General features: G+C 40.6%; 1 protein-coding gene across 1 annotated transcript in view; it reads right to left on the minus strand.

Moving 5' to 3' along the window:
* Positions 1–1,467: 1,467 nt before the first annotated feature.
* The window catches only part of LOC143292603 (RAD50-interacting protein 1-like), a 31,011-nt gene continuing 9,134 nt past the window's right edge, over positions 1,468–23,344 (minus strand). The window contains exons 2-14 of the mRNA XM_076603058.1: positions 22,375–22,616; positions 21,422–21,595; positions 20,906–21,043; positions 14,402–14,561; positions 13,749–13,862; positions 12,821–13,046; positions 12,314–12,451; positions 10,914–11,113; positions 8,357–8,503; positions 7,694–7,848; positions 5,818–6,001; positions 4,485–4,603; positions 1,468–3,418 (exon numbers count right to left, since the gene is read on the minus strand). Coding sequence (XP_076459173.1) covers positions 3,205–3,418; positions 4,485–4,603; positions 5,818–6,001; positions 7,694–7,848; positions 8,357–8,503; positions 10,914–11,113; positions 12,314–12,451; positions 12,821–13,046; positions 13,749–13,862; positions 14,402–14,561; positions 20,906–21,043; positions 21,422–21,595; positions 22,375–22,616 — 2,211 coding nt within the window. The 3' untranslated portion in view covers positions 1,468–3,204. The remainder of the gene's footprint in view (positions 3,419–4,484; positions 4,604–5,817; positions 6,002–7,693; positions 7,849–8,356; positions 8,504–10,913; positions 11,114–12,313; positions 12,452–12,820; positions 13,047–13,748; positions 13,863–14,401; positions 14,562–20,905; positions 21,044–21,421; positions 21,596–22,374; positions 22,617–23,344) is intronic.

The following is a 23,344-nucleotide window of genomic DNA, read 5'->3' on the forward strand; positions in this document are numbered from 1 at the left end:
GTTTCAGGATCAGAAGCAATCAAAGAAGAGGTTGTTTCCCCTTCTGAGAAAGCAAAAAAATCGTCAAAAAGAAAAAAAATAAAGAAAGGGCAAACAGCAGAGGAGAATGAAAATGCTGACCAGCTGAAGAATGATTCCAAGGAGAGAAAAAAGAAACCAAGCGGTGAAAAAGTAGCAAAAAAACCCGACAAATCACAAGCAAAAGAAACAAAGGCAAAAAAAAAAAAAAAAAATGAACCAGCATCAAAACAGACAAAGAAAACTCCAGAAAATGTCACAGAAGAGCCTCCATATGTTTACATTAGTGATTCTGAAGTTCCTGATGACATTACTCCTGAAGACTTGTTCACTCTCATGCAGGTAGAGAGGAACTTCATGCCACAAAAATTGACAAGCTCTTACAGCTTTGAAAAAATGTTTGCACACCGTCCAAATGCCATCCGAGATTATTCAAAACTCTTAAAAAAGTTTTCAAAACCTTTTAAAAAGAAGAAACCAAAACCCCAAAAGAGATCAGCTGTTAAAAAAAACAAAGTGAGTCACCCACAACCCACTCAAATTCCAGTGACTGAGCAGTCCCCTGTGGAACCAAGTCCTCCACCAATGGTCATTGGTAAAATGAAAGATTTTAAATTTCTACAGTTCAAGAACTTCATTCCAGATCCAGCTAGTGCTTCCAACATATCAGTGCCACAAAATGAAAAAAGTTTCACAGATATCTCTCAACGTCTTATCGTAGCCATGCAGGTAAGCAGTTTGCATGGATCTTTCTTTTCCTGTTTCTTAGAGATTATGTGGTGGAAACAAATTAGTAATATTTCTTTAAATGACTATTACAGAAGTTTAATAAGCATACATTACACAATATTGATACCTGAGAGAAAATTAGTCAAAAATTTCTTGCATGGAGACTTTCTAAAGCAGAGCATTTTCAGGAATGTTGTCTTACAGCAAATTCAGGATTTAAAAAAAAAGGTCACATCGTTTTTTTGATTTATTAATAGGAACATAATGCAAGAAACTTGGACTGAATAAAAATGTTTAATGACGCTCCTCACAACTTTCTTGTATCTGACTGTGTATATATTTTCTAAGTGGACTAATATTTTTTGTTGACCATTGTATATATTTTCTTACTGAACTAATATTTTTGCTGACCTTTTATATATTTGCTTGGTGAACCAAACAACTGCTCACTTAATATCCATTACAGAAGTTTGTGGTGCGGAAGGAACGGACCACCACCTACAGCCCCACTACCTACTGCAATAGCAGGGTCAGCCTGACCTTCAGTAAACGAGCCCCGCAGGACTTCTGGTTTGGAGTTCCACCAATATCAAACAACATACGCATAAACAGCTCAACTGAATGCTCATGTGGCACTCAGTAAAGGGTGCAGTTAGAGTGAAAGAAAACTACAACTAGTAAACTTATATTAAACTTATATTCAACAAATACAGATAGCAATGAAAAACATGAAAATGCTTTACTGACATTTTTTTCTGATTTAGCAAAACTGATACAAGATAAACACAATACAAAAAAAACCTCTGTTGGTCCAAATAAAGGACATTTCCACACGAAAAGGGTTCTGAATTCAGGACATTACAAAACACTGAAACATACACTGCCATTTTTGTATCTTCAGTGATACATTTCAAACAAGAATACAACACAACCTGTCAATCTAAAAGGTTTAAAATTTGTATATTCAACTGACAACACAATGCAGAATGACTCAGAAGCATAAGCAAAACCCATTACGAATCATTTATCACATATTCTGCACAATTTATCACAAACAGATTTTTTTTAAACATTACAATATATACAATTAAAGAACAAAGCAAATCTGCATTAAAAACAACCAAAGATATCTTCTAATGGCCACAAAAGTAGAAAAGAAAATGCACAATATCAATCCAAACATAAAAAACATCAGCCTACAACACTGTTCTCTTTCCAATGAATAAATAAAACAGTGTAAAACAGGACAGTCAAGTCCTCTTCCACCCAATCTGAACATGTAGTACAAATGCATATGACAAGGATGAACAGTAACTTTTGCTCCTTAACAGTATACAGCTTCATGCTTCTCATCTGCTACCATACATGTAAATAATAATAATGGTATTTATATAGCGCTGAATCTTGTGCACAGACAAATCTAAGCGCTTTCGCACCAGTCATTCTCAGGCACGCATAAATAAAAGGAACAAAGAAACAAAACGAGAAATATCCCTATGGTATTCTACATTTTATGACATATATCTTTACACATAGCAGACACTTTGTGTAAAAATAATTTCATATTAGAATTTATAGTACTATATTTTACAATGGGTATTAACTGTTAGAGTAGCAGATGCAGAAAAAAGAGGGTCAAATTGAATTTTTTTTCCTGAACAGATCCCTGTTAACTGGACAATTAAGAGTAGTGTCTGTGTTTGTAAGCATGTGTATGTCTGTACATGAATGCATATGTGTGTGTGTGTGTGTGTGTTTATCAATGATCCAAGATTGTGTACATTAGTTTGCATATAAAAAAAACACAGAGATGAACACACACTCCATAAACCATCACACCACACAGCCATTCCTTCAATAAAACACTCCATACCTTTTTTGCTAGGGTAGCCTTTGAAGATTATGAACACATGTTTATTGGACATATCACAAGTTACTTCTTTAGTGTTGCCAAGAGTACACTTCTTATCTCTATGGGTATTGGAAGAAAGTCCTCAGGTTCCATTATCAATCACTACATTTCAAACTTTTATAAAGACTTTTATCTAATTTGGTGTTTGTACTTGTAGTTTTCTATGCATGCGTACATATCTGCATCAGTGAAAAAAATAATTTATTGCTAGTGCACATAATGTGTCATGATGCATGTAACATGTATGCAGATACGCAAATATGCATACATGTTTGCAATGATTTAATCTGTATTCTGTGCTAGTCTGCTTTTGATATTTGGCATTTACAACTGTATCTATTGGTACAAAAATATAACTGGTATACAACTGCTACATGTTTGTGCATGTGTATGTGTGTGTCTGCATGTATGAGTGTATGTGTGTGGAATAATGAAAAACCAAATTCTTCCAGTAGCTGTTTGGCAGTTTGAATCATTAACTGAACCAGCCCAACCTTGGCAGCACTGGTCTCACTGTGTCTCCTGTCTATTCAAACTAGTGATTTTCAAGTCACAGATAAACTGGCTCGAAGACTCAGCACTGTTTCTGCCTGCTCTGGGGTGAGAGCAAAGACCCCCACCTCATGCAAGGCAGCCCGGGGATCAGTCTTTTTCACATTGGGGTCTCTACTGGGCTCATGCAGAGCAGAGTACAGTACTTCTTTAAGCAGGATTGCAGATCCAGTCTTCAGAGTGAGCAGGATGCATGCTTCTTTCACCCTGTTGCAGACAACAGATCTTGTTAAACTGGTGACCAAAACAATCTACAGTGTTTTCTGGAAAGGTAAGTGTCAGTCAGTCAGTTTTAATATCAGTCAGTTTAAAAATCAATGTCCAGCAAAAAAAATAAACTGCAAATCATGTTACTCCTTTTAATGAGTAAATAAGTGACTGTCTTGTACTAAACTTCCTCATTTTTCAACCAGAAGTATTGGCTAAAATCAATGAGAATGTTAAATCACTAAAAAAAATAATAAATATTGGATTACTTGTACTTTACAGGAAGGGGCAGCAAGTTCTGTTTGAAATAGTTTGTTTTTTTTAAAATATATATATATATAAAGGAACTACTTCTTCTTCTGAGTTCCTGGGCTGCAACTCCCACGTTCACTCGCATGTACACGAGTGGGCTTTTACATGTATGACTGCTTTTACCCCGCCATGTTGGCAGCCATACTCCGTTTTCGGGGGCAAAAGGAACAAAACACACACAATTTAAACTTTAATTTCGTCCATGTGTTCAAGGCGATTTCTTCCAAAATAATAAGTCTCCAGTTTTACAATAATTAGGTATATGTTTTGTCAAATGACCTCTTTGCAATTTGGCTTTTTTTCCAGTTTTAGGAATGGTCCAGAACATTTGAAAATTGTCACAGCCAAACCTTATTTCTCAGAAAAACTGAAAAGATCTTTGTCAAACTTTGTTGCATAGTTTGACAATGGCAATATCACTCAAGTGAAACCTTCCAATGTGACTTTGTGGAATAATTAAGATCACTGGGAGACATGCCCGACAGTTATGCACTGTGTACAGAAGAAACATTTGTTTGACTTGTTTATCTTATATTAATTAAACAGTTCAACAAAGACAGACCTGAAAACTTGATAAAATGAATATGCTTTGGCTGTATCTTTGGCATGTCTCATAATAGGCACTGGAGAACATGGAGTCACATTCCCTGCTTTTTTTTTCCCAATAAAAGTGTAATTGCATGAAAGAATGTACAGCTCGTAGTGAATGTACAAAGGATGAAATAGCATGAGCAGTAAAAGAAGTCACACTCACTCTCTAAAGTAGGCCTCTGGCTTCTGTGTGAACTCTCCAAACAGGGGCAAAAGGTTGCGTGTCATGTCAAACTGCAGCTGAATGGCACCCCCCTCACTGAAGTGATTGGTCAGAATCACCTGCGTCACACACGTATGCCATGAAGGTACATATTTTCAAATGTGTGAATGGCTAATACGACCTTAAAACTAAGTAACTACAACAGTCACAAACAATGAATTGGGCAGCTGTATTTCTTTTCTAAATTAGATTCAAAATCAGTTATGTAACCCCCCTCACCCCTTCCCCCCCTCCCACAGAAAGAGCACATCAAGCCCAAAGGCAGTTTCAAACCATTGTTCAACCCTTTCTTATAATGCACAGTCACTTCATACCAACAAGGTTAAGAGGTGCTACTGACTTTCCACTTCCCCAAAACCCTTTCTTGTTGCTGCACACCATTCTGTGTTGGGGAAAAAGAGTGTGCTCAATACTTCAACACATATGGATTATTGAGGGGTTCATGCCCTCTGTAAGCTGCTACATCTGGGATAGAAATATTATATTCTGTTGGAAATGAAACAATGGTGTTTTGTTGGAATGATCTGGCACAAGTCATGTGACTTTTTTTCTTTCTTTTTTTTAACTTGATTTCTTTCATCTGGGAAGATATTTACTTCTCAGTGGGCTTGGTTACAAATAAATAGAAAAGGAGGAGTTTGTATTATACTCCATGTTTGGTGTTTACATATACTTACCATGTCAAACTGATGCAAACTAGGCCTATGGTTTGCTCTGTCTGGCCAAATTTCGCGCGGCTAACAGTGAAAAGACGCCCCTCTTAGTCTGGCCCGCTCTTAGCCAATCAAACGCCTCTAAAATGCTTTACTGTATTGACAGTTGCCATCAAACAAGTGTGTTAAGAATTTGAAATCCAATTATTAACTTTTCTGTACTTATCAGTTGTGTAATTGATTTTGTTGAACAAAATAAATAATGCAACCCAGGAGGAAGAAGTCCAAATACAGAGTGGAGACAAGCATCCTGACATGTCAGCTCTGTCTTATCTCAGTGAGGTGACAGTCCTTCATTGATGAACATACCGGTACTCATCAGCAACAGTCAAGGGGCTAACAAACTTCTGGAGATATGGACTTAAAAAGTTCAGGCTACAGTATTGTTTGGTTCCATGAACTTAAAACCGAGCCACATAATTATTCATTAGATAGCAGCTAAAAAAACATCATTCAACAGGAATGACAAAATCCTATATACTTCATTCAATATGAAGAAGTAAGAAAAAAGATCTGTGCACTTCATTCAATTAGACCTAAGTATGAAAAAGCCAACATACTTCATTCAAAATGAATGTGTTGAGTCGAGCAGCCAGACGCTCCCAGAACTTGGTGAAAAGTGGGCGACTCAGCAGCTGTTCAACGAGCGCTAAGTGATCCTTCAACACCAGCAGCATTTCACAGGCTGACGGTGACAGGCCCAATGTTGGGGCTATGTCCTTCTGTGAAGGATGAGCCAACCATCTGCAAAACAAGCCATCGTTACACTTTGTGTTACATAACAGCCTAAAGTAATCATCATGCAGAGCTTTCTTCCTTCCTGATGTGCACTTCAAAATTACAAATGACATTTGTCACTAGTAATGTGGAGCGGTTTGGTTTGCTTTTGCTTGTTTTTTGTTGTTGTTTTTTTGCATTTTGAACACAACTGCATCTCTTTTCCTATATGCAATGTATGTATCTCTCAACAGAAAAAGACAACAGAAAGATAGCAGTGGTGGGATCAACTAAAGACATCCTGATAATTTCCCTTCATTACTAATGTCTACACTATATGGCTCACTCTTATCTCAAAATATAGAACTTATATATATATATATATATATATATATAAGTTTAACGTGCAAAAGCAAAAATACTACAACAATGGGAACATTGTAAGGAAAGTGAAAATGTGTCCTGCTGTAATTTCACAATTCTATTTCTTAATTTCCAACCTACAAGGTGATACAGCACATAAAGTGCATCTTCTAACTTCAAAGAGAAAAGTTATTTTCAACACATACAAGGCACACACATCCAAGAAGCCACATCTGCTGAAAATCTTGAAAAATAACAAGTCCTTCAAATTGACTGGTGCAGAATCGCTCTGTGGACTCTGTATGTTGTTTTCTAAGTAACATCCTTGGAAACTAAATAAGAATCCAAGTTGTTTTCATCTGCTTGTTGACTCAGATTTGTTATTCTATTCATCAGTTCTCATATCTGCAGAGGAAGGTGGCAGAACGGTTATGACACTTATCTGCCAATACAGTGTCGATGAAGGTCTGGGTTTGATTCCCACTCTTGCCCTTTCTCCCTAGATTGACTGGAAAATCAAACTGAGCATCTAGTCATTCAGAAGATACGATAAACCATGGTCCCGTATGCAGCATTCACTTTGTGCACTGAAAAATAACCCATGGCAATAAGAGTGTTGTTCTCTGGCAAAATTCTGCAGAACTAGAAGACAAATATTCATGCTTGCACCCAAGGCCTGATTAGCATGTTGGGTTATGCTGCTGTCAGGCATCTGCCTAGCTGATGTGGAGTAGCATATATGAATTTGTCTAAATACAGTGTGCCTTCTTGATGAACTAAAACTGAAATCTTCTTCTTCATCAGCTGGTACAATTTCTACCATTCTGGAGACAAAAGCTGAATTTATATTGCTGTCAAGTCCTCGAGCATTACTTTATCAAATCAGAACTGAGTCTGCAAACCTTGCTTTTAATCATGGCCACCAACTTGCCTTGCATATTCAAAAAGATTTGAAAGCAATCAGTTCACTTTTCCAACTTCATTATCTATGTTCAACTCAATTCCTGTTTTTTTTTTCACACCTCAAATGCGAATCACAGTCACATTCATTTTGAATCTGGCATCATATATGATTTCATTTCACTATTCGGTACAATGGTGAACATCAAACAACGTCAAATCAAACAGCAGTATGACAAGCATGTGTTGCCACTCAGTGCGATTGTCTATATTTATGGTTATCAAATATGTAATTAAATATTGAGTTCCCTTTGATAGGTGGCACAATGGGGAAGTCTAAATTTAGTTTTCAGGCATAAATAGGGCCTTTACAGCTGATAAAACACGTTTAAAGATTTGAGTTTTAAAAATGGCCAGAAATTACAATAATTCATACAAAACTCATGAATAACTTACTTGTCTCTGCGATATGGTTGACTACGGGCCTGAACATCAGTAAACACATAGTTGACTGTGTTTTTCAGCATGTCGTTCATAATGCTTTCAAACAAATCTATGATGTCTTCAAACACTGTGCTGTCAAGCACAGGTAGATCTTCGATCTCTGGACTCTGGCAAAAAGACAGAAAAAACACCATGATAGATATCTTTTGAAGGAACGATTGACAGCTTTTATCCACTTTCACACCTCAAGAATAGCATGCACATGCTGTATACCCTTCCTCTGTCATTCACATATGCAAATTTTATCCCTTTATCCTCTCCCCAAGTATGAAACCCATTACATGAATTCTAAGTACATGTCTGTAAATAAGCTGAAGAAGCCACCTGATCTGACCAACTACCAATAAGGTTTGATGAATAATGTAGGAAGAATACATCGTGAACATGACTCATTAAAAATATTACAATGCCCTTCACTTACTTTTACCACAGAAAAAAATTCAAAACATCCACTAATTTTACGACTGTGTTGTTATTGGGTTAAAAATAACTATTAAAGTATCAATAAAACATCACACAATATGACTGCCAAAATGCTCCATGAATTATGATTCAATATATTATCTATCAATCCCATACCTCAGTCCAGCAAACCACCAGAGGTTGGCAACTTACCAGAGTGTCTGAGGACTGGCTAATACTGCAAGAAGTGCTGAGCATCTTTTGAAGGCCACTTGTATCAGAACTGCTGACAGATTTAATGTCATTGTCCTGCAGGAGACGAGGGTGGTTGGTGCGATAGTATTGGATCTGGAGGAAAAACTGATCACAAAAGAGAAAATTTTAATAACACATTTATCTCGGAGAAAAACTGATAAAAAAAAACAGAAAATTTTAATAACATATCTATAGCTGGTTTCATTCCTGTCACAGTGTATTATCTAGGCTGCCTGTATGATGAGAAAACTCGTCAGCACAGCCATGTACGCTTCACTGCCATAGTGACAAGATAACTCAACACTGAAATATTCAGACTTTTCCCTAGTTTGTATTGAGTTCATAGACAAAAACACTAGTAGTTTTAGCTTGGGAAATCTTTCTAGACTCTATTGATTGCTAGAAACCCCATCTACGTCATGAGGTAATCCTTTATTAAAACGATTTGGTTTGGTTACTGGCTGTGTTTTGACTTGCTCAACACATGCTCAGCAAAATAGCGACACCCGGCTAAAGCTCTGCAATCAAGGTGCACCAAAAAGAACAAAATTGCTTTCTTTAACTGATGTTCAGAAAGAATTGAAGCGTCAACTAGAAGAAGACAGTGATACACTTTTATTGGACAATTCAACAGAATATAGACAAGTGATGAAGAGACAGGCAAGATCAGCAAGAGATGTTGCATATTGCACACACTACCCACATGACTGACAAGGTCACTAACTGAAAGAAGAGTAGTGGGAGCGACATTCTTGGCACTGAGCCAACGCAGGGGAAGTGTAGAGGTAGGAATAGGGTGAGGGGAATTGGACAGTGTTGCAGGTCAGAGAGGGGGAATTGCCTTACTGTGTTTGAGGGGATAAATGTAGGGCCAACAAACAACATTCAGCCTGTTATTCATGCCTTTACTGGTGACAGTGGACTGAAAAAAGACCCACAAAACACAGATTTCACTGATTTTTTCTTTCTTTTTGTGGATGACAATCTGTATCAGAAATCTGTTGAGGAAACCAATTTGTATGCACAGCAGACAAATCCAGGCAGGCAGAAAAAAGTACTCCAGACTATCAGCATGGACAGATACAAATGTGTTTGAAATCAAACAGTTCTTGGGTCTGACTTCACTAATTGGCATGATGATTTTTTTCAAGAAAACCAATTTGGCTGAATGGATTGGACAATCACATCTATGTTGTTACCACTTGGAGTAGTCACAATGAATCATCTACATGTCTCTTTTTTTTTTTTATTGTGGTTCTTCTCATATGATTTGTGTGTACAGTTATTATCAATTTGTCCAGAAAATATCATATTACTACACAAATGACCAGACTTAAGTTCATAACGAACAAGTTGAAAACCTGACAAAAATCAAAACACTGATTTCAAAACAATAGCATGCCTTTGGAAAAATACAAAATTGGAAAACATCATGTGTTTTATATTCTTTATTCATTTACCTTTCAGAAATACATACTTTTATAAGACTCTCTCCAATAACAAAGCACACAGATTTTTTTGAAAACATATACAAACTTTTATGTGAAAAATCTCAAGCAAACAGACATCTTATTTCCCAGGCAGCAAAACGGTTACTACACATACTTGTGACCTGCAGGAGACTCGAGATGATTGGCAAAGGAGTATAGCCACTGAAATGGTGCACATGGTGGTGCAGCAAAAAACAACAAACGAACAAAAATAAAATAACCCCCAAAAATTATATATGTGACCATGAACTACTAATAAGGCCCCACATATACATTGCTTGATATACGTCTGAGGATAACATCAATACTCTATAATTATGATAAAAAGACAAGACTTTCAGTAACTATGATAAAAAGACTTCTAAGACGAAACAGTAAATATGCCTCTCTCTCTCTCTCTCTCTCTCTCTCTCTCTTTGGAAAAAGTAAACAGAATAAAAGTAAAGTGTGGATGATGGGGAAAAAAAAGTAAGTGTGCCTCTTAAATCCACTTTTAGATGTCTTAATTAAGAAGTGTCTGAACCATTAAAGAAACGGGTGAAAAGGAAAAAGAAGAGGAACCGAGAGACAGAAGCACTAGCCTTTTTCAACCTCAAGTAGAAAATATCCACTGTGGCATTTGGCTTTATCACTGACTCATGACAGGGATATGCAGGTTTGAATCTCATCAAACATCGCAACATAATTCTGGGATTTTTCAAGTCACCTCAGAGATACTATTTTATTATCTATTGAATTCAGCAGAAATGCATAATAATAATATTGTCCCTCCCCTAACACTGCTTTAGCTTTTCAAAATAAATAACAAAATACTACATGTAATATGAAAGATATGTGGAACTCTTCAACCAATATAGAGCATTCAGGCAGAGAGAAGCTGAAAAGTAAATTTCTTTCTGGGATGAAAAAGGAAAAAAACAGTATTCCAATTTTAAGCTGGGAAATGTTATTGACAACAAGAAGCAGTCTTTGCTGTCCTTTATTCACTGGAACAACAGATTCTCTGACATTTAATTTTCACTTACAACAAGTTCATTCCATTCTTTAAGGACTTGCGCAATGTAGTGAATGGCATTCAGCACGGCAGTGTGTGCATGGCTGGTGGGCGTGTGAGCCGCCTCCTTCATCACCTGAACCAGACGAATACGGAAGTCCTCCAACAGTTCCAACTGCAGCCCTACAAACTGTACCTTGGCCACTGGGTCTGGCAGTGGCTTGTAGCGATCTGCAGCAAAACATACAGTATTAGTATCACCATTTCCACCATTCCCATCAAAAAGGCTTTGGATGATTCCCACTTTACATTTACAGTATATTTCCTGTCTTTATTGTCTAAACCATTTTGATTTCTATATTGTTCAGGAAACATCTCCTGTGAACGTTTTTCTGGTTTTTTAAAAAAAACTGTTGCACAACATGGCAATATGGAAATCACTTTCAATGTTTACAACTGATAGGCATCAGTGACATGATCTGGTCAATTTTACATTTGTTTCTCAAACACATGGCCTACATTGTTTATCTTTAAGACCAAATGTTTGCCATTTCCACTATATAAACCAGTTTGCCATAGCAGTAGTGCAGAGGCAGTTAATATATTCGAAACAGTCAGCAACTAGATTATTGTCCCATTTGGAAATGGGTCTCATTTTATATGGTGGTATCATCAAGAGAAACCTACAATGCAAGTGATCTAAAATACAGATCAGTGAGGTGGTTAAATGAAAATCTTGTTTGGCTCTATACTACCAGTCATAAGCCTCCACCTGGATAGTACTTTGATGCATTCATGTAATCATGACCACTTTGAGTTGTCCACATTCCATGAGAGTGTTTTCAAAACTCAGTCCAGCAGCATGTACCTTTTTGAAACTGGACAAACTGTCCACGACTTCGTGTCTGCTAAAAAGAAAACCTTTAACAAAGAGTTCAAGGGTAGTAAAAAAAAAAAATATATATATATATATATAAAATGGAGAAATATTTCCAATGACCTTGAAAATGATTTCTATTATAAATGTTGTACAACCAGGTAAACAATGAGAGCAACAAAATAGTGGACTTTCCAAAATGATGGACAATTCTGAAATCAATAAGAATCAAAACAGAATTACATAAACATGTTTTCACTATACATCAAAACAACCCAATATAATCCAATTTTTTTTAAATGTCCACCTGATCATGGCCAATATTATCAAATCATTCACTTTTAATATCACATTCCAAACTACTGGTATATTCACAACAATGAAAGTGACAAACATGTGCATGAAGGAAGTGTAAAAGTGTAAATCTGGTGTATAAGTGTAGTTTGGTCTAAACAGTTTCTAAGTGAAGATACCAGCATGTGTGTGTGTGTGTGTGTGTGTGTGTGCGTGCGCGCAATTAATGCCAGCAAGCCAGTATACAATGTTCAAATGACCTGTAATGGTGTACAACAGAGTCATGAAGCTCTCAGTACACTCAGGGACTTGAACTTCATCCACATCTGCAATGTCTTTGTACTGAGATTCCCATGCTGTGGCAGACTCCAACATTCCTTCCACTTTTTCCACAGCAACTGCACAAACATTTGCACATGCATGTATATGCTTGCAAAATGTCTATTTTTATTACAGTATTGCCAAAAAACAGTCCAGCAAAGCAGACACACACCAACACACACACCTGCATCACATTCACACACACATACACACAAAAAGATGCTCACATTCAGTCACGATCTGTTTATTAGATGCATAAACACAAGAAAGTACACAAACATAATGCATACACACCTGCACAAAAATCTACCTCCATCAATACTCATTCTCTTTTTTTAAAATGACACTCAGGAATTCTAAACAAGATGCTTTCTGCCCTCAAATGTAAGACAGGTGAAAAAAGAAAAGGAAACACGACCCATGAAACATACAAATCCTTCACTCACACTTCTTCTCCACAGCCAGCCACTTGCTCAGGGGTTCCGGCGTGGTCAGTAGATCCAGACAACCTGGCAGTGTTGGGGGATACCCGTGTGTTGAACGCAGCTCCCTCTCAAACAGCAGCACTTCATCCACCGTGTGGGAAAAGATGACGTCATCATACAGCAGCTGTGGCAAGTCATGGGCCAGTTTCTCCATGACCAACATCACCATGCCACGCATGAACTCCGTCTGAAAGCCACCCATAGTTAAGCACATGTTCCATCAGCAAATTATGCACCTTAAGCAGAAGTGGTTAGATATATATGTGTATGCATGTACGGATGTGCGTGTGTGTATGTGCGTGTGTGTGTGCACGCATGTATATCTGAGTATGTGTGTGTGTTATTCATTTTATCACAACAGATTTCTCTGTGTGAAATTCAGGCTGCTCTCCCCAGGGAGAGTGCGCCACAACACTACAGCGCCACCCATTTTTTTGTATTTTTTCCTGTGTGCAGTTTTATTTGTTTTTCCTATCAAAGTGGATTTTTCTACAGAATTTTGCCAGGAACAACCCTTTTGTTGCCGTGGGTTCTTTTACATGCGCTAAGTGCATGCTGCACTTGGGACCTCGGTTTATCGTCTCATCCGAATGACTAGCATCCAGGCCACCACTCAAGGCCTAGTGGAGGGGGAGAAAATATCGGCGGCTGAGCCATGATTCGAACCAGCGCACTCAGATTCTCTCGCTTCCTAGGCGGACGTGTTACCTCTAGGCCATCTCTCCACAATGCTGAACTAAATACCCATACATAACAGTCACTTATTTTGCACTGTAAACAAAAGCATATATTATGCACATTTATAAATTACATAATACTGTGAGTCCCTGAAAGCATACAGGCATGTACTGCAGAAATTTGAGGACCAGTACAGTGAATAATAGCTTACTTTAGCACAGATGTCAGTGCGGCCTGCTTCATCCAGCAATGGCTGAATATTTCTGTCCAGGAAATCCCAGTGGTCCCGTATCCAACTAAGAACTTGAGTTAAATACCATTCTGGCTGAAAGATAAAACATTAATTGAACTGTAGGAAGTATGGCAAGCTGATCTGGAAAAATAAAATCACATCAAACATACCAAGAAAGACAACAAAAGCATTTGTTTCACTGGATGAAGAAAAATACAGAAATCATTATTCACATGCACACCTGCACACTCTCACTCACTCTTTCTTTCACACACACACAAACACACACACACACACACACACACACACACACACACACACACACACACACACACACACACACACACACACACACACACACACTCACACACAAATTTCATCTAAAATCATAGAATGAAAACAGATGTTAAAGAAAACACACACAGTTTTAGACCAGATTTTTAACTATTCTATTTCTCAACAATAAACTTTCTAACATCTAAAAAATGGATAAGATTTTGAGCTATTCACAAGACTTGTGCGAAAGCTAAAATCAATAAATACCTAGCAATTTCTTTTACTTTGGTTCAAGCCTTCCAGGCTTTTAAAACCAATACCAAGCAACCACATTCTTTGGTACAGTATCTGTATACCTTTTCCAAGGAGTTAGTTTGCCTCTTGCCATAGAAATGGTACTTGAAGCGTTTTTTTAAAGGCTTCACCATGAGCTGCAGAGGCAACAAAAGAGGTCTCAAGCCAGGGATACTCCGCAGTAATGGGTGGCTGGGCTGAGTTTCTAAGGATATGGAATCACTGATACCAAATTAAGGAAACCATCGACACTTTGAAAGATAAAACACAGAAACTGAACAGAAAACTCTCAAAATGGCTGAGAACAGAAACCATCGACACTTTAAAAGATAAAACAGAGAAATGGAACAGAAAACTCTCAAAATGGCTGCGAACTAAAGGACATCAAGAAATTCTTTACCAACCTTTAGAAATGTGATGATGAACAGTGTTATGGTGATAGACAACAGGGTATCAAATATGAATTTGTGCAGTCCATCTGTACATTCCACTCTCACTCTTATCTGTATTTCTCAGTGGTGCTCTTTCTCATGACTAATTTCCAGTTACCTGTTCATTCTGTCTCAATTGAAGGAAGTGTTAACTACATGTGTTTTTTGAAAATTGACACCACAGCGTAATATAATCCATTGCAAGAACAACTTGACAACTAAAGTATCTTTTGAATCTGACTCAATCCAACAACAGCAAAAACGTAAAGCATTTAAGCTAGGTACTGACATTAGGAAAAAAGGAAATTTTCTATCTAAAATTACGTTTAAATAACATACTTACCGTGACCCAACTAGTGCAGACTCCGGCAGGGGTCTGACATTCCTGTCCTGTGCAAACTACTATCCGCCTATGCGGAGCAGACGAAACTACGGCCGATAACCTCCCGGAAGTAGGTAACCTCCCCTTTGTCCCGCTGGTTATCGCCCTCTTTTGACGGCAATATGCCATCACCAGCGCAGCAAGCAGGGAGAACAGGAAGCGGGGAGGACGGGAGGGTCTTAAATTTGGGTCACGGTAAGTATGTTATTTAAACGTAATTTTAGATAGAAAATTTCCTTTTAATTACACATACTTAACCGTGACCCAACTAGTGCAGAATAGCGCGACAAGGTGGAGGGCTCACCTGTTCTACTGTCTGTGTGCTGTGATGGTCTGTTGTGCAGCTACCACAGAAGCGATGGCTCTTGCGCCATCAACCCGCAGGCGTGCGACATCTCTCTGGTAGAAGTCGATGAGTCATTATCCCTAAGGCGATAGGTGTCCCTCAAGTAGAATTTGATGAAAGTAGAGTGTACTGTGTCGCCTAAGGACATTAGTGCGGGTAAAGAAGACAGAGGTCCACAGCTGTATTGTGGGGGAGGTCTGTGGACCACAGCTGAGCGGATGAGCGCGGATGAGCGTCAATGCAAGGAGGTGCGCATGTGGTTTGATCTGATGATTCCACAACGGATTTGTGGGCCGATAGTGGAAGTGGTTTTTGTGTTTGAAGGAAACTGTGGCATGAGACAGAGGTAGGTCACCGTGTTGGGCCTGCCTCAGGCATGACAGCCAGATCTGTGGAGCTCCTCCATGCGAGCTGATAGGCGATGGGCACTCCCCCCCTTCTGCCCCTCCCCCCTTTTTTGACGTTGTCAAAAAATGACAGCACTGGTATGTTGCCTCTGCATAGAATGGCAGACATTTGGCAACAAAAGACTTGATGTCCCTGGTGTCTCTGGGACAGGGTTGTGTAATTTCCCAGGTAGGTACCATCACGAAGGGATATACGGAAGGCTTGGTGGCTTCTCTGCCTGAGTGTGGCATGTTGGAGTAACCTGCAGAAAGTTGTCGGCAGTCAATGGCTGGGTTGGATCAGGCTGTGGAAGTGCATTTCATGTGCCCACAGGCCACTGAGTCTCATTCTGTGGTGGAATTCCCAAATGGAAGAGGGCTTCCATGGGGAAAATTTTTGCTGAAGGTTCTTTAGTGAGAAAGGGGACCGGATCCATGACAGGCCTCTGGCTGTGAGTGGTGCGCACTGAGTCTGGGATGGAGCAGGGCGGGGCAGGGAGGTAAGTGGCTCAAGATGTGTTGTACTGGCTATTGACATCAAGGCACTGATCTGACATACGTTTTTAGTATGGCCAACTGCAAGGTGAGAGCTGTATTATCAGTGGTTTCTTAATTGCAAAGGGAAATCATTTGCAGCTTAGTCTTTCATGAATGACTATGTCTCTCAGACTAGAAGTCAAATTGCACTGGGACTTAGTGCTGTAGCCTTAGGCCTAGGTAGCCTTTTGGAACCGTCCCAATGATGAGTCCTAAGGCCCTCTTGATTGAGGGACCGGGGATGCAACTTGGGCAAAACACTCTCTACTATAAAATGTATAATCGAATTCCAGCCCGAATAGACTGGACAGCAGATGCCTCCTTTGCTGTTCTGATGGAGACTGTCGTACACGACTGATTATCATATACTGTTCCTAGAAGGACACCAATCAGCATGGGTAAATCAGGAAACAGCTGCTGTGTGCTTCAGGGACGAAGGTGTTCACCATGCAGATTATGTTGCAATGTAAGGAAGCCGGAAAGAGTTGACGGGGTCTTGTGGTGCAACCGTGTGTCAGAAAGACATGGTGCTTGCTTCCGAAGTGACAACAAAGTCATCCTCTGACAGGCCCTTGACCGAAGGCTGGGGCTCCATGATGGGATAGTCTGCCTAGGCTAGAAACCTCTGGAAGTGTCTCATTGGAAAGACAGTGCTTGAGGAGGAATGGCCATCTGTAACCACAGCAGTGGTTGTGTGTAGAGGCCGAAAGGATCGGGCAGGGGAGACTAAGTGCAGAAAGTGCTTTCAAATGCCAATTGTTTGAGACGTTGATGCTGGATTTGTGTTCAAGCAAGGTGATGGGGTGAACTGATGTGCTTGAATGCGGCATCTGCCGTGCTGGTATGAGTGGGCAGAAAGGTACACCCCTGTGGCTAATGGACGGTTCGTTGTGCTTTGTGGGACGCATCCGTCCTCGTCAATATGCCTTTCTCCCAAATGTAGAGTAAAACAATTATGACCCAGGCCTTCTGCTACTAGAGAGGAGTAGAAGAGATGGGCTGAGGGTGATTGTCTCCTGCCCAGTGGGCAGTTTTTGGGTCCGCTAAAACTTGTAAGGCAGGATAGACACCTCTTCATGGGAAGGCTGGCTAGGATGTAGGGCCTGTGTGGAGCTTTTGTCACAATCACAGTGGTGCAACCAAGGGTTGTTTTAGGCAAGGGGAGAAAGAAGGGATGCCTTACAAACTTGGAAGGAATGAAAGGCATGTGTGTCCAGAGTGGCACCTCTAAGTTGGACTGCCTCATCCTTCCTTGTGCAACTCCAGCCTTATGGGTGATTGTTGCAGGCAAATGAGTTGGGTTGCCTTGTCCGTCCTTGCACCAAGAGAGGCATTCTTAGCCCTGTGGGTGTGAAGGGGGTGTGTGTGGATCCCAAAGGACCAACCCCTACTGAAATGTGAAGGAGCATACATTCAGGCGTGAATGAGGCTATTATTATTTTATTTTATTTTTGTGAGTGCAGTCGTCCTCCAAAAGCAAGGTAGGGATGAATTTATGACAATGAATACATATATGTGCCGAGGGAATAAAAACTTCCATCAGCTCAAGTGATGATGTCAGAAGTATGCCAATGACAAGAGATCGAAACACAAGAAATAAGCGGCTGTATAAGCATACATGTAGCGTGCACAGATATACCCAAGTAAGTGGGTAAGTGTGCATAATCATCAATGGAAAGGAATCTGTCCATGCACCTACATATGAGATGTACATACGCATATGAATAAAGTGCCAGTACGTAGAGGCAGAGAGTTCTGGGCATTTTGAACAGAAGGCCGCAAATGCAAGTGTGCCTATATTGCTATGTAGGGAATCTGAATGAATAGATGTCAATGAATAGAGATAGAAATATAATTGTACATGTTAATATGAAAGTCGTCTGAACTTATCCCATAAGCACATACACATGTGTATACTGATGGATAAGTACGCATCTATAAGTGAAAGCAGAATGTGTCTGAATGTAGCAATATATCTCGTATATATGTATATATGTGTGTGTGTATATATATATATATATATATATATATATATATATATATATATATGTATATATATACATATATATGGATTTTTTTTTTTTTTTTTTTTTTTTTTTTTTTTTTTTTTTTTATATGTATATATATATATATTTCGTGATTGTTGCTTGTGATAATAAATCAAATGGATAGAAGGGGAAATATTGTGATGCATTTCCTGTGGCCAATAGCCTGAGAAACAGCAAGAAAAGTGCAGTTGCTATGCAAAGATGTGTAAAGTCCCTGACTGGGCATGAGGACCCAATGAGAAACCGAAAGAAAACATCGTTGGTGGACAGCACGGGGGGCAGGAGTGATGTGCTGTGTCGGCGAAACTAACCACAGCTTCAAGCGCCTAGGTTACAAATGTGGAGTTGCCTCCCTTGGCGCCGAAAATCGTCGAAAAGGAAGGTGTCTTTGGAGCACATATCCCCCTTGTGCGACGTGTCCTCGCTGAACAGGGAGGAGTGTCATGTTGTGTGTGAGAGTCCGTGGTTCGATGCCACCGTAACCGACACAGGTGAAAACGAGCGCAAGGGGAATAATTATAATGTCCCTTTGTGCCGTGGGCATCCCAACCCGAATCGGTCGCCATCGGACGCGAGACGGTCGGGGCATGTAGCATGACGGCGCCGTAATCCAGTGTTATGGGCGTCGTGGACGAGGGGGTGACAAGTCCGTCGGCTTGCCGTGGGATGTGCATCCCCCTGTTGCTGAACGGCGGTCCAATCTCGCGAATAGCTCCTGCGAGAGGACCGACGTTCGGTTGTGTGTTGACGGATAAAGTGATAGACAAGATCGGCCCGAGCACTGCCGAGAGGCAGGATCGAGGTATTAATACGTTTAAGAATTATCTTGATATTCATTGTGAAAACTTAAAAACAAAACTCATTTACATATTTTCTGATTTTTCAGGCACTGCGCACTCAATGTTCAAAAATGCAACAGACATACGTGGGGACTCTCTTTTTCTTCCCCACTTCAAGCGGGTAAAAGGCCTTGTCAGGCTTGCACGCCTTGATATTGATATATGATATGATATAAGAGGTACTTCAACGTGGAAGTGCCAATATCAGTCTGGGAAACAGCAGAGTTAGGCAATGGGGCAGAAGAATCCAACACTGCCAAAGTTCCAATGGGCGTGCACGTACCTGCTCTGTGGGCGCAAGGCGCCGCACCAGAAGGCAGAGTGGTGCATAATTGCTGCAGCAAGTTTAGCGATGAGTTGCTGATTGTTTAGTTGAGTAGCTTGCTGAGACACCATTAGTGGATGGGAAACAGCAGCACTCGGCGGTGTGGCAAATGGGGTCATCACCGCATAGCTTGGTAGGACCGTGCACACGCTCGCACTGAAGGCGAGGAGCAGTGCCGGTTCAAGGGAAATAACTGCGGCAGTCACCGGCAAGGGTGCCGAAGCAGGGGTTGCCTCCCTTGGATCGGGTGATCCGGACAAGGAGGGGGGTGCACGCGTATGGGCAAGCGTGTCCCCTAGTGGTCCACCTTCCTCCCTACACCAGGGGAGGGCATCCCTACACGCCTCGGTCGCTATTGGATCCGAGACGGTCGAGGCAAGCCGCGTGGGGGGTCGCGTGATCCGATGTCACGGCCGCCACCACGGACGCATCGCACATAGGGCCCAGTCTAACGTGCGGATCCAAGACAAGCTGCCTTTTTTTTTTTTTTTTTTTTTTTTTTTTTTTTTTGTCCCCAAGGGATTGTGGCCATTCCATTGGTGCAACTGTGGGTATGGTAAAGAGATAGAGGAGATCGACTCGTACACTGCCGACTGGCAGGGCCGAGAAAACGCGGATCGCGTCGAGTGAGTTCGCGGATCGATAAAAATGACATGAAAGGTAACACTGACCTGAGTGTGTGACCACAAACCTCTAGAAGTCACCAGAGGAGGTGGCGGAGGTCTGGAGTCGACCGGAGGGAGCGGAGGAAGTGGAGAAGGCGGCGGGTTGGCGTTGTTTAGAGGGCCAGTAGTAGAGGGCCCAGAGTGTCAGCGAATCGATTGCGATCGCGCCTTAATTTTAGCACGATTCCCCAATCGAGCTACATAATTATGTGACCTGGTTGGAGACATAATTTGACCACAAACAAGAACGCCAGAGGATCGACAGACAGACAGAAAATACGAAAAAACTTAGCCGTATGAAGAGCACAGGTACAGGAGTCATGATGGCTGCCGGAAAAAGAGGGCGATAACCAGCGGGACAAAGGGGAGGTTACCTACTTCCGGGAGGTTATCGGCCGTAGTTTCGTCTGCTCCGCATAGGCGGATAGTAGTTTGCACAGGACAGGAATGTCAGACCCCTGCCGGAGTCTGCACTAGTTGGGTCACGGTTAAGTATGTGTAATTAAATATATATTTCACTGATCATTAAATGCACGCGCGCACACACACACACACACACACCAAGACATATTAGTAAACTGTTTCAACACCACTAAAACAAGGATACGGCAACTGCAGATGCAAAAGTCGTTTGAACAACTTTCCCAGTCGGATCTTAAGCTCTGTAGTGTTGGTAATGGGTGGTGCCTTCATAGTCGTTGCCACCATAGGCCATCGCATGGCCTTCAGCACCTCTTCAAACTCGCTGTAATCACACAATCCGATGAGTTTGTCACTGATTTCAAGTAATTTCTATTGACTGACAAGCTGATAGAGAGCGTGAGAAGGCTGGCATGTACATAGATGAAAATACACATACACAGTGTCATAAATGCACACATGCACCCAACATAAACACACACACACACACACACACACACACAGGTTATCACAATATGCCTCTTTTCACATTTGTTATGGATGCCTGAGCATTTGATGTTTTCACAAGCATGACACCAGCATACATCATCAATGCATGTAAGAGAGAAAAACAGAACTGTCGGCTACTGACTAAGAAATGCCAATCACAGACTATAATTCTGCTTACAGGTTGAGATCTGTTCATCACCAAGCACACACATACTCAGCCACTCGGTCTCGCAGAATCTGGTTCCAGAAGAGGATGGTTTCTGTCATGAAGGACATGAGGTGTCGGCACTGGGAGTCCTGAAGCTGGGCATACAAAGCGGTCAGGGCATGAAAGCTCTCCAAAGCAGGCTGCAGAGATTCTGTCAGCAGACAGCTCTGCATTTCTGAACTGCAAAGGGAAAGTTAAATTCAAACAGATAAGAAAATTTTCTCTTCTTTATTCTGTTTTTCCCCACTCCCCACTATTCCCACTCCTTTCCTTGTCTTAAAAAGAATCCTTATCTTATTCATCCCCTCCCAACCCACATATTCTCCCCACCCACCAAAAATAAGAGAAATATATAAATTAATAAAAAAACAAAACTAGTGTTATGTGGCTTCTTGCCAGCAGACTTGACACTCCACTAACAACAAATCCTCTGTATTGTACATATATCCTCTTGCTTTTTTCATGTTACCACTGATTTTAACCCCATAGCAACACAAAAAACTAATACTAACTTCAAAAGTGCATGTCTATATATTTGTGTACCTATCAAAGTGGCATGTCTATATATTTGTGTACCTATCAAAGTGGATTTCTTTAACAGAATTTTACCAGAGGGTAAACCTTCTGTTGCCGGGGGTTCTTTTTCAGTGCGCCAAGTGTGTGCTGCACACAGGACCTTGGTTTATCAACTCATCCATTTGACTAGCTCAGTTTTATTTTTCCAGCCAAACTTGGGAGAAATGGCAAGAGTGGAAACCAAACCCAGACCCTCACGGACACAGTATTGGCAGATGAGCGTCTTAACCATTCTGCCACCATCATCATACCTTTCCATTTGTTTGTTCCATCATTTATTAATCATTTATTTACCTAAACACTCAGCAGTACTGAGTTTGTGTTTGTGCTTTATGAGGAAGTGAAATGAATGTAAGGCAGATGAAACAGCTTCTTTGATGTACCTCAACTCCTCCACTCTGGCCACAAAGGCCAGATACTTGGAATGTTTCTCTAGCTGCTGCAGCTGCTGGGTCAGATTTCCCAGCTGGTCTGTCATGGGCTGCAGGTCCCGCACATGGTCCAGCACAGCATGACGCAAGCTCTCTCGATCTTCCCCCAGTCGATGGATCTGATCAGTCACTGACTGGGCTGTGGCTATGGCCTTTTGGATCTCGGAGGGAACTTCTTCATTCACTGTACAGAGCTGTGATCAATAGAGACAGATGTTTTCTTTTGTCTGACACTGAAATTCAGATCTGATGCCTTGGACAAACAAACAGTTTCTTTTTTAAGTGCTCTCCTCACCCAGCCCCCAATTTCCCTCGCCCCCACCCCCAACCCTCTCATCCCCAATGTCCCTTGCCAGCCCCTCCCCCCTCCCCCAGCTCCAAAAGGGGAAACTACTTCATTAACATTTCAAACATACCAGTGACATCTGTTAACGAAAAAAAAAATTGCTTTCTTCCTTAACAATAACATCCTACATATCTTATCAATATAATGTGTAATTGTATAGCAGAATCTAGGTTTCATGTCGCTCATTGGTCATTGATGTACACAATTTTGTAATGACCCATCCATGTGGCGGCCAGTCACTTGATGCATCAATTTTTCATAAAAATGGACATGCTTAAAGGGCTTTTATAGATTTCTCTGATCATCCAGCAAAACAATCGTGACTGCAGTTTCAAGCTCTGAAAAAAAAGAATCTAATGGTTACTGTTGTTTCTCTGCAGTCCGTCATCCAGCAGTCAAAAGAAAAAAGAAAAACAAAGTGTATCAAGCTGGGAAACGAAACAAGGTACGTTTACACAATGGCATCATCACTTTGAACTGCTGTGAAATGCAATGCCAATATAGCTTCTTTCTTTTCGGCCAGTCTCATCGATTCAAACTGAGGAAAGCTTTAGTCTTTGAGACATGTATTTATAA

Source organism: Babylonia areolata, chromosome 18 (genome assembly GCF_041734735.1).
Source record: "Babylonia areolata isolate BAREFJ2019XMU chromosome 18, ASM4173473v1, whole genome shotgun sequence".
Classification (NCBI taxonomy): Eukaryota; Metazoa; Mollusca; class Gastropoda; order Neogastropoda; family Buccinidae; genus Babylonia; species Babylonia areolata.